Source organism: Cydia strobilella, chromosome 19 (assembly GCF_947568885.1).
Source record: "Cydia strobilella chromosome 19, ilCydStro3.1, whole genome shotgun sequence".
In the NCBI taxonomy this organism is placed as follows: domain Eukaryota; kingdom Metazoa; phylum Arthropoda; class Insecta; order Lepidoptera; family Tortricidae; genus Cydia; species Cydia strobilella.
This window is the reverse complement of record NC_086059.1, coordinates 13,747,249-13,760,204: the sequence shown is the minus strand read 5'-3', so window position 1 is coordinate 13,760,204 and position 12,956 is coordinate 13,747,249. Positions and strand designations below refer to the sequence as shown.

At 35.7% G+C, this 12,956-nt stretch overlaps 1 protein-coding gene across 1 annotated transcript in view; it reads right to left on the bottom strand.

Moving 5' to 3' along the window:
- LOC134749909 (GAS2-like protein pickled eggs) overlaps positions 1–12,956 on the bottom strand; it is a 141,057-nt gene that overhangs the window by 11,600 nt on the left and 116,501 nt on the right. The window contains exons 3-4 of the mRNA XM_063684918.1: positions 7,327–7,890; positions 3,732–4,362 (exon numbers count right to left, since the gene is read on the bottom strand). Of these exons, the coding sequence (XP_063540988.1) occupies positions 3,732–4,362; positions 7,327–7,890 (1,195 nt within the window). The remainder of the gene's footprint in view (positions 1–3,731; positions 4,363–7,326; positions 7,891–12,956) is intronic.

The following is a 12,956-nucleotide window of genomic DNA, read 5'->3' as shown; positions in this document are numbered from 1 at the left end:
GAAAACTCTGTTTTGTCGGGTATGGTAATTTTACTACAGTAAGTCTTGACGACCAATCTGGCCTAGTAGGTAACCCTGCCTGCGAGGCCGATAGTCCTAGGTTCGAATCCCGGTAAGGGCATTTATTTGTGTGATGAACACAGATATTTGTTCTTGAGTCATGGATATTTTCTATGTATATAAGTATGTATTTATCTATTTTACAAAGCGACTGCCATCTGACCTGCCAACAGTGCCAACTCAAAGGGGAAACTAGGCCTTATTGAGATTAGTCCGGTTTCCCCGCGATGTTTCCCGTTATCGAAAGAATGACTGGCAAATATCAAGTGATATATATCGTACATAAGTTCCGAAAAACTCATTGATACGAGCCGGAGTTTGAACCCGCAACCTCCGGATTCAAAATCGCATGCTCTAACATTTAGACTACAAGAACTTTTTGTCAGGGTAAATGTCAGTCTAATAAATAATTCGTTATTTGTGACGTTTTCAACCAAAAGGTACCACATTGTCGCTTGTCGATAAGGTTGATTTCTGATTGAAGCTATATGGAAATAGCGCCTTACTGACAAGCGACAATAAGTACCCTTTTGGTTGATAATGGCACATTTATACACATCATTCGAAATCAAAAACATTCCGTAGGTATTAGTTTTTAGGGTTCCGTACCCAAAGGGTAAAAACGGGACCCTATCACTAAGACTCCGCTGTCCGTCTGTCCGTCTGTCACCAGGCTGTATCTCATGAACCGTGATAGCTAGACAGTTGAAATTTTCACAGATGATGTATTTCTGTTGCCGCTATAACAGCAAATACTAAAAAGTACGGAACCCTCGGTGCGCGAGTCCGACTCGCACTTGGCCGGTTTTTGTCCTTTGACTTGGACCAAACCTCATCCATTGGCATGTCCGTTTGTCCGTATGAATTCGTTTCGAGCTCTATTCAATAAACTGCATACGCAAACAATGACCCGTGTGTCATGTCAATAGGGAGTATTACTGCAATGTTATACCGCAAGAGTGCAGCACTAGTGTACATCCTAAACCATAGAGTAACTTATACATACACAGTTTACAACAATTAAACAGTTTTTTGACAAGTTTTCACTATGACATTTTTTTTTTTTTTTTTTTTTATCAAACAAGTTAAACAGCATGACAGTAAATTACCAAACCACTGCTAACTTACACAGAAAATACAAAAAGAAAAAGAAACAATATACAAATAATCACAAATTAAAATACTAACATTTAAAAATAAATAATTAACACATTTTAAACAGTTGAAGGACGTGCATCCATCTTCTCACAGAACCTCAAACATTCATCACGCACAACCACCTGTCTGCCTGCAAACAAATCACACTGAGAGGCTGATGCAAGGAGCGCATTCAAAAGGAGCAAGGAACGAACCAGAGGGGAATTCCTACGCGATACAGTACGCAAAGCCGGGACTGCCAGGAGACAACGGTCACGAGGTCTGAAATCGATTCTGGTCATTAATGCATCAAGGCGGTTTGTTTACAGGTGGCCTACCGCGAAACGCGAAAATCGAAATTTCGTTATCTGCCTCTCTATCGATCGAATACGCAAGTGATAGATAGGCAGACGGAGTTTGGACGGAGAAGAAAACAAATGAAGAGGTTTTACGCATGGTAGGAGAGAAGAGGAGTTTGTTGAGAACCATAGAAAATAGAAGAGGAAAGATGCTTGGACACCTGCTACGACACGACGAATTTATCAAGAACATAATTGAAGGGAGAGTTGAGGCAAGGAGGCGGAGGGGCAGACCAAGGAGAACATACATAGATCAAGTAAAGGAAAAACTCAACGTCGTGTCGTATCAGGCTGTCAAGGAGAAGGCAGAGGACCGACACTTATGGAAATCGCTCCACCGACAAGAGTATAACTCTTAAATATGTGATGATGATGATGAGATAAGCAGAAACCGAACTTTCGATTTTCGTGTTTCGCGATAGATCCTGTGTCTGGGCTAGTGACGCCCTCTACGCAGAGTTTTGCGTAATATTCCCTATTGCGGAACTATGGATGGTATAGAAAGGATGCCAATCTCTTATGGCAGAATTGTTGCAAAAGTGACCGCTTTCAGCTTTAAATAATAGTTCCTAATCTCTCCGGTGGCTCTAGTTAGGCTCTGGGACATGAGTATAACATGAACCATATAAGGCAATAAATAACCCGACCAAATTACGCAGGTTGTTTTTGGTAGTATTTCGGTGTATGGTGGCGCCGCCTAATTACTGTTTTTTGATGGACACTTTTCATACATAGAGATTTGGCTCCTTTATATAGTCTCCATGTGCGGAACGAAATTTTCATTTGACAATGTAATGTCATTTGTTATTGCGCAATGAAATGACAATTTTGTTGACCGAATTTTTGCTAAATTGCCAACATGTAGGTTAATCTTTTTAAGGTTTCCAATTTAATTATACTAAACATGTAGGTACCTATGTCAAAATAAATACGTTGAATTTCTTGTTCTTTTGAATGCACCAGTAGACCGAAAGGGTCAAAAAGAGTGAGAAACCAGTAATACACCTAATTATTTAACAGAAAAGACAATAATTTTTTCTAGTTTAGCAGAATATAATAATTACAGCAGTGATAATTTATGTCTTTTATATATTCTTTAAATTTAATGCAATTTGTTAGAATCTCAAATAAATTTTGCACGAAATTTACGCATTTAAAAGCTTTTTGAAATATCACTTAAATGTAGATTGCCCGAGTCTATTAAAAACCTATAAAATTAACTAATAAATGTAGTTTCATAATGTTAATTGTTATTATTTAAAGAAGAATCGATAAATATTAAATTTATGATTGCCATTTTATTCCGATATCAAAACATCCTTGTCATGGAAGTCATTAACATTATATTACAACGTAATGCTGTCTAAAATTCATTTTGTTTTCATCGCCGACATATTAATATTTTACTGCCATTTTACAACCGATGATTTTTACGATAATGACCTGATTAACATTGAATCTTCCATTTTGTAACTGTTTTAACATTTTCTGTAAAGTATATCTTATCGTTACATTTATGGGAAGCACTAAGTGAGACATTTACATCTTATTTGCATGTCTGCGAAAAATATCAATATATTTTGTGGTGCTTTTAAACTTCCTTGTAAATAGAGTCTGTTAGGAAAGAGAAGTGTCGAGGAATGTATTGGGGTCCCATACATTCCACGACACTTCTCTTTCCGAAAAGACTTTATCAAGTTTTCAGGTAAAATAATCGAATTTAAAATCCTCAAAATAGTAAGATGAGATACTAATTGTACTGGAAACAAAACAAAGAAACAATGAACTGATAGGTTACTTAAAGTGACGAAAAATGATCTAATTAAAAAAAAACATCTATAGTAAGAGAGAAGGACGGGCAAATAAAAAAAAGGACAAGTGCGAGTGGGACTCGCCCACCGAGGGTTCCGTACAAATTGAATTTCTAATATTTGTTGTTATAGCGGCAAAAGCACAAGGCGGCAAGGAGGTCCGACCCCAGATAAGCTGGGATAAGGGCAGGAAGAAGAAGAAGAGCGGCAAAAGAAATACGTATCATGGTTCATGAGATACAGCCTGGTGATGGTGATAGACAGACGGACAGTGGAGTTTTAGTAATTTTAGGGTCCCGTTTTTACCCTTTGGGTACGGAACCCTAAAAAAGTTAAAGAGGAAAAAATAAAAGAATAAACTTACCAGTATATTCAGCGTCATCATACGAATTCTGGCTGTGCATGGAATATCGATTCGTCGTTTTAGTCGAAGGCGATCCCTGCGTCGACCCAGCCACCACTCCCAAACTCCTATACCCCTCATCCGACACCTCAGACCCATTATCAGACGCGCTCTCAGCCGCTGGCGCTGGAGATACTGGTCTTGGACTCTTATTTCTTACAGCATGAGGCGTTGGTACCAAATGATTAGATACTACAATCTTTGTTCTCCGATCTGGTGAGGAGGATTTTCGACCAGGGCTATTCGCGCGTGGAGTTAAGTGTTTTCTGCTTGGTGATGCAGCTCTTTCTAATTCTCCTAAGTAAGGTAAGCTTGTTGGAGCATCAAGTCTGTTGTTACTCTGATAGTGTGCTCTGGAGTCATCGTTGTAGAATTTGGAGTACTGTAAAGATGTAGGTTCTTTCTGCTGGTAAGGATCTGGTCGTTCGTAGGTGACGGTGGCGCCGGCGAGGTCCTGCTTGGGACGGGCGAGGCGGGCCGAGAGGGAGGTGCGGTGCTGGGCGCGGCAGCGGCAGGGGTCGTGCTTGTCGAGGTAGTGGGCCAGGGTGTCCCAGCCGCCCCCCACGCGGACCATCACGTGGGAGCGGAGGATCTGTGGACAGACGGAAGTGTTTAGTATTTTGATTAGGTAAAGGTTTACTTTTTTGGTACCTATAATACCTACATCTTTCCTATGCAAATTATGACTATCATCCTTAAAAAGAAAATCGTAAAATAAGAGTGTTGATGGTGAATTTTTATTTTTTTTTGCACTTCGAAATTTTCGAACAGGTGTCATACGGTAATAAGTTCTTTAACACCATTCTGATTCCTAAGGTGTGAAAGCAGATGGTAAATTCCATTAAAATCCTATTACAGATACATAAATCTTGCTATCTAAGTATTAGGTTTTCCAGAAATTTATAAATTAACCTATTATCTTAGGTGAAATGGTAAAATCAAAGTAGATTAACTGAACCTAATAAAACATAATATTATATATATATATTGTTATCCACTCAGGACATTTAAGTAAATACAATGGGTGGGAGTCTAAAGACATTTAGGTAATACGCTTTACAAAAGTAAGATTTTTACTGCTTAAATAATAGTCCGATCCTCACTCACACCAGTCTTAAAACCTCTTCTTAGTTTCTTTTCATTAGTTTATTTATTCCATCATGATAAACTACAGACAAAATCAACACACAGATCTTGACTCGCCACTTTCAATTTACCGCATGCATCGCCGCAAAGGATGCCGCTTTAAAAAACTAGTAATCTACAAAGATAAATTACCAACTACATTGTACGTAAAAGCATTTAACCGTCGAGTTAAAAATAACCGGCCATGTGTTTAATTAATACCACATACCGGTCAGACCAAAACACGACGGTGACTCACGATCTTTACCTTTTTTGGTCAAATCAAATGCCCACAAGATATTTGCAGAAAAACGTTAGTTGTGCGACCTTTAAACGGCCAGTTGAAACTGACCTTTGGGGGGAGACCATCTGGTGATTACTCTTCAGTTTTCTGTGGGGGCTTTTTTATTTATTATCTGTATTGACCAATGTGAGGGTCTGCTTAAGTTGGTTGTCAATTGATCCATATAGAGTCGCAAGGTTGGACCTAACGAGGTCGTTTAGATAGACGAGTTTGGGAAAAGCTAGACTTCGGCGATAATAAAAGAACTTCAGACATATAGTTCGAAGGTAACTTAAAGTAAATCCGAATGCGTAATTCATCTAACTAACCATAAAACTCTTGATTCTAAATTTAAGCATGAGCAGATGAAGCGATACGATTAAGAGGCTGATAACAATTTTTATTTTTACCATTTAACCTAACTGTTTGATGCTATTCTACAATAAGAAATCGGATTTCTATTAGCTTTTATGCACATATGGATTATGAGGGTATACTTAAGGGTGAAGGAATTTACACTTTTCGTTGTTTATTAGGTATTCATTTCTAAATATTTTTTCCTGTATTTAAATGCTGTTTGCCAATTTAACTTGAAAACGAGGGACTCAAATTGGTACTTTATTGAATTTTAATTCGATTATCATCGATATGCACATAACATGCAAATTGTTAATGTATATTCAAGATCATATTATGCACCGACCAATACAATAAGAAGGTTCATTCTGTATATAAATTACGTATTTATCTACATGGAGGTCGATTTTAATTTAACAATTTGTTATGGTTTTCAACTGGTTTTGATACGACCGTGACGATTGATTGGTGATTGGCGCTTCCAAATAAGATCAAAACAGTTACAAGATATCTAATCTGAATCGGGCTCAAGTAGTTTACTCGATTTGATCTCCACAATTTATGAAGTGGTGTATTTACTTCATCAACAAATAAATGTTTATGTAGATCAAAGCGCACATATATCATCAGATTAAATCAGGAAACAAAGCACTTACATAAACAGAAACGTAAGTGGCGAGGAATGTTGTACTCGTAACTTAAGTGATACATAAATAAAACAGTAAGAACCTAATATATTATGCTTGTAATTAGAATATCAGGATACCTAACTGTTAGGATAAAGCTTAGGTATAGCGTGATGTTGCAGAAGTATTTATGTGTCTTTGGTAATCTCATACTTACTATACATAAAATAGCGAAATGTATGTAATTGAAATTGGATTTTAATGGAATTTACCATTTACTTTCACGCACGAGAAATAGCTATTGCGTAAACTTAAAATAAACTTATATTAACGACACCTATTTCTATTGAAAATGTAAAGTAAAGTATTTTTCTTTTCTGTTTTTCAAGGAAAACTTAAGTTAACTTTAGTTAAATTATATTAGAAATTGCTTGTTAAAAAAATACTTCAATATTGAAAGTATATTTAGAGGGTTCAAGAGACAAAAGTCCCAATTAAGAGATATGGGTAGGGGCTTCTAAGACAGACTGTTTATATGATTATTATTGTAACAATATTCTTGGGAAAAAATGCTTGTTTCCGTGATTTCATAGAAAATATATGAACACTGCCGTCATCTAATATCACATCTGAGTTATGTACGTTAGCTGTTTAATCAATAGCATTCGATGGCGCGTATGGATTGCTTTTACGCGACCATACGCAAGCGATGCTCATCCCTTTGCGCCGGGTGCGGGCCAGCCCCAACCCCATCCTGCGCTCTATTGCGGACAGGTTTGACTGTCCATACTTGAGGCACTGCTGTGAGATGCATGTTTCTTGCAGCCCATATTTTGTGTAACTTATTAATTATGTACTAACATTAATGATAAGAATTAATATTGTAAACTAACAAATTTTATGAGTCATGTTACTTGAAATAAATAAAGTTTATTATTATTCGAGCATTAATTCGCAAATTCATATAATATAAATAAATAAATAATAATAATACGTCTTTATTTAGAAAAACATACTCATATATTTAACATTAGGTTAAGAATTATGTTATAAAGTACGTCTTTTCAATGACTTCTACCAGTTCTACCTGAACTAGGAAAATCCTCTATCTCAGGTAGAAAAATCTAATAATAAATATTTCTAAAATATAAATTAGTAAACTCACCCTGACGAAGATCAGCAGCCTCGTATCCCCAATCCTGTACTTCCCCTCCGACACCCTCACCATCGGGAACTGCGTTGGACACGAGCACCTCTCCACCAAATCCCTCACCCTCTCATCCAAACTCCTCAAGTCATTGGTTACCAGCTGAGGCTGCGGACCAACGGGAACCAATCCCAGCGCATTATCATCCGGTCTAAGTTCTTCCCCAGCTAGTTCTCTCTCTATCTGCTTCTCCATTTGAACAAGCAGCGGAGCCGGCATTCCTAAAACCGCTCCTTTCCTCGCTACTTCCAAGAGACATAAAACTACGTGCTTTTCATTTTTTCTCAAGCATAAATCGTCAGTTTCAAAGAGAAGACACTCCAAAATCCCAAGTGCTCTCCTACACCAATCTATAAAGTTTGAAAGGTTGTCCCTTGCGAAGAAAGTGCCAGCTTTTGCGGCAGGTAGCATGTTGACTGGGGGTCTGGAGCGAAGGGCCTTGGCTAGGGTGAGGGCATCATCGGATTCTGGGGCTGGAGAGTCGAGGATCAGGCGGGCCGAGTCACGGACAGCGTTGGCGTGCTGGAACAAGAGAAAACCAATTGTTAGTTTTGATTTCTATACTTGCTAAAACAGCTATATAATGAAAACCAAGATTTTTTAAACAGGCTCTTCAAAAAGGATAATTTTATGCATTTTTAATGGGCTCTTTCTAATGAAATATCCCATTCCTAAAAATAAAATATGGATTTAAAGAAACATGAAGGTAAAAGACGTAAGGAAGGTAAGTAAAAAAACGTAAGTGTTTACGGAATAAAAGATAAGCAATCGATTATCTTGAGGAGATACCTATTTATGCGTAATTATAAAATAGTGTTCGTTTATATTCTACAAAGCAGCCATACAATTAGCAATTTCGCAGTAAAATGATTATGCATTGATCACTTTCTACCGGGAAACATGAGATATCGATAAATATCATCTGATATCTCTACTAGCACGCATCTATCTAATTCTCAATTCAAATCACCAACATGTCTTGGCCTCGAAGTACTTAACCAGTATGTGGAATCTGAGTTAAAATTTAAACTGGTTTTCAAAAGAATTTTCAATAATCAAGAATTTTCAATCATTGATCAACAGACTGGAAAGAATGTCGGCGACAAGCAATCAGCTAATAATGGAGAAAAATTGCGTTTAGTCTATTTCAATTACATTCAGTCGTAAATTCATCGATTAAGTAGTTTGCTGTGCATCAGAGCCATCAGAGGTTTGGAAGCAAAGAGCGAAAACAAGTTCATTTGTTTGAAATAGTTTTTATATTTTGTATTAAATGCAGGATCATAGTAACAATATAGCTGTGCTTTTATTTTATTTCTGTTCTAATGTTAAATTGACAATCTATTAGTGAAAGTCTTTGCTTTATCATTTTGTGTAAAATACTGTCTGTCTTATTATTTAAGAAATAAATATATCTAATCTTATCTAACACTTCAGATAGAGGCACTCGAGTACATATTATATCACTTAAACTCTTGTCTATGTATAATAAAAATCCTCATAGAATTTTTCATTTTTTGCATTTTTTCGAGAACGATTTCATATTCATATTCATATTAATTTAATCATTTCTCTGCTTTATACGGCATAACAGGATTGAACCAACCAACTACAACCAACCACCAACCAACATACAAAATTTTAGAAAAGTAACTTACAAATATTATTTAGCCTGTACGAGTGTACGTAAAAACTATCCAAGTCAATTTCCTGAACTTTAATTACATACAGCCCAAGTGGAATAGAACTTGGCACTCATAATAGATCTCAATTCTTTTGACGGCGAAGTCAAGAACGACGCATATTTTTAATGTTGATCTTGGCTCTCATTTCACATTTATGTTTTTGGTGGGATAACACGTTTTTACTGTCATAGTGATCACAGAATGTTCCAAAACTTCTTCATAAAATAAAGTATATACGAGGTTCTTACGTAGTAGTTATTAAAAATATCACCATCATTTCATAAAAGCCATGATATCGCAAAATCGCAATACGAAATGAGAATATCTCTTAAAGTAGGCAAATAAAAGCTAATCATATGGAAATGGAACTTCTTGCCCAAGTGATCAATAAAACCGTACTTAAATTAATATAACTACAAAACACGATGTCTAAATACGCTATAAACATTATTACCTTAAAATGCCACGCACGTAATGAGTACCAATGAGGTAACGTGAGCGCAGCGGCGGATTCTATGTAAAGTGCAAATGCCGCATGGTTATTACCTACATTATCATAAAGTTGTGTACCCAGTGTTTGATGTGAAATATCACATTGCGTTTGTATGTAAAGATAGGTTTATAATAAATAAGAGGAATATAATAAACATAAATTTATTTACATAAACTAATTTCTGAGGAATAAGATAAGTATGCCATTGTCATATTCCCGACAAAAAAGGTTCCTGTCGTCGAAGGGCCATCTACGAATAATGTTTACCGATCTTAGCGAGCTTAGCGATTATTAGTACTTAAGTTAAGTTAAGTCTTTACGAAATGTTCGAATGTTTTAACATTTCAGTCCACCCACGATTGCCCGACTTTTTATCATAGTCAATACTTTTTTCTCCTCTGATAAAAGAGCATAAAAATGCAGAAATAAAAAAAAAACTTTCCTTTGCAATAAAATTACTATGAAATGAAAAGATAGCTTGCAACTGACAGCTTATTTAATAGGCACCATTGTTGCCATATAAACAATTTTCAAAATAACGACGCCCGCTTAATCTCAATACTCAATATTTTATTGCAAATTCACAAAGTAATTGTACAGGTGGTAAACTTATAAGCTAGGTCTTTGTGAACCCTGTTGGGCACTGCAATATACTATAACTACAACTATAACTATAATTTACAATTCCAAGGAGAGGAGAATTTTTGATTAATTTTAACATACAATCATTTTAAGCAAATGTAAAAATAAGAATTAAAATGTCAAAAATAAACTCTTCGTGTCGAAAGTTTTGAATTGCAATGTCATTTGTCATTTATTATTCAAAACATTAAGTATTATATTAACAAGAACAAATAATCTATAGATATTATTGAATTATAATATGTCATTAAAAAATTCGCTTAGAGTGTAATATGACTTATCTAATAATAACTGTTTAATTTTATTTATACATATATTATCATTTTCTTCTTATTTAATAGAGTCCGGGAGTTTATTATATATTTTAATAGACATTACTAAAGGGCCTGATGAGCTCTAGAGCCCGATTCAGATTCAACAACATGTTACGGTTTTGATCTAATTTTGGTGTATGCGAAATGAAGCGAAATCGTGTGAGATGCACGCCAATAACCAAGACAATCGTCAAGGTCGTGTCAAAACCAGTTCAGTGTCCTACCAAGTTTGTAAATCTGAATGGGGTCCTGCTGTATATTATTCACGTGTAGATTGCATATGTATAACCTCATTAGTACCTTTGTGTGAATGTATATTACGATTGGCGCCTTAGATCTTGTAATGGACGTCATAAATATGTATTTTAATTAATATTGCAAAGCAGCACTTATCATTATAAAATGTAGAAGTAACTCAAGACGATGTGTTTTGCATTTAAATAAACTAAAACTTATCTTGAGCGTTTCTTTTTTTTTGCTATTTTTTGTGACCTTTTTTGCCACTTTGGAGTTATTTCTAGTCAGGATCATGAGCCCTTTTCATCCTTATAGGAGAAAAATGTGTCCTAAAATTTCCATACATTTTTCAAACTTTCCTTTTTGTTACCGCCATATAAAGTATATGGGGAAAAGGTAACACAATAGGAAAAAACCTTGGGTCATTTTTGTATCCCATTAGGATCGAAAGAGCTCGTGGTCCTGACTAGAAATAACACAAAAGTGGCCAAAAAGGACACATAAAAAATGGCAAAAAAAAGAAACGCTCAATTACTTCTTTAATTTATTTCTATAATTAATTTATACGTTTCTGTTACATATTGACCAAGGTACATTTCCGAAAACTTGTTTTGACTATAAAATCCCAGTTAAAACTAATTTACACCAAGGCCTTACGGAAAACTAATTTTAACTAGAGAAAACGCGTTTTTACTAAAAGGGGGTTTTTACGGTAACATATACGTTATTTAGTGTTAGCATAATTGCTTAGAAATAAATGAAAAATGGTAAAATTCATTATTTCGGGCGAGACTTCATCACTTGACCATCGCGCTGCCAACTGAGCTACCGAGACTTCGAGAGCGTTTACAGACGTTTCTGCTTGACACAAAACTAATTTAGTTTACAATTACATACATTATTTAGAACGCTGACTGTACCCATGCCCACGCGCCCACCGTTGGGCCCACATCGCGTATGAAGCCATTAATAACTGTTAAAACACTAATCCCGTCGAGATGAATCATTATGCTCATGCCCCGGGTGCGTTACTACTGTCACTCGAAGAGCTAATGCTAAATTGTAGTTTTTATATTTCATTTTTATCCATTTTAATCAGGGGTAAATTCCATGAAGAAAGACACGGAAAGTAGACTAATATTTGCAAGGGCAGGCTCTAACCAAAACGTTAAAAAAATAGTTGTCTAAATAGATAAAAATCACGAAATAATGTCTAATTTTTACTTACTGTATTTACAACTGTATTATAGTTCCCTGCATAATACAGTTGTATAATTTTAGTATCAATTAGCTGGTGATATTGCTGAAAAACCTGACCGTTATTATATTACCTTCCTTTTACACTATATATTTTCGGAGTAATTAAGCTAAAAGGTAATTATTTCTTCCGCCGCAAGTTACGCGCGGCACGCCATATATTTTTCACCTCAGCAGCTCGAACAAGCCTACTTTCGTGACTCCCTGGAGTGAGGAAAGTGCGACTTTCAGTGAAACAAAGTGGCTTTTTAATTTAGTTGTTGTTGAAGGGCATGAACTGCCAATTCATACTTTTATTACAATTATTTACTTTTTTGTTTTTTTTTGTTTCTCTGTATTATTCTGTGTAATTCGAATTACATTTTAACCTTTAATACGTTCTCACTACTGAGGTGAAAAATTATGTGTGCAACACGAGAGCAAAGTTATTTTACATCTCGTATTTTTGAGTCCCTCGCTACGCTCAAGATTCAATCTTTCGCTTTCTCGGGACTCAATATAAACACTCGCAAGAAAAACCAACTTTGATCTCTTGTTGCACAAATAACTATTGTTCCCTTCTAGTTTCCTGGCTTGACACCCCTTCAGGATTTAAGCTTGAACTCCACATACTTGTACGAGTAAGGCAGTTTTCCAACCAGCTATTTGTATTGTAACCTTTTTCTCACGCAAGCTCGGCTAATTATGTCGTCGATTGCTTCCATCTTTGGGGACCTTTTACATATCCAAAATTAATTATTTTTTAACCATGGTGACTATACATCTTTGTTATATTGTAGTAATTATTTATGTTAATGTTATTATAATGTATTGTTTATCCAGGCATTGGCTGTTGTATTTAAATGTTGTCACTGTAAATATCTCGCTTACGAGCTTTTTACACCTTGATAATTCTAATTCAAAATTCAAAATAAGTACTTATATACCCATGCCTCATGGCCTTATGGCCTACTTACATTT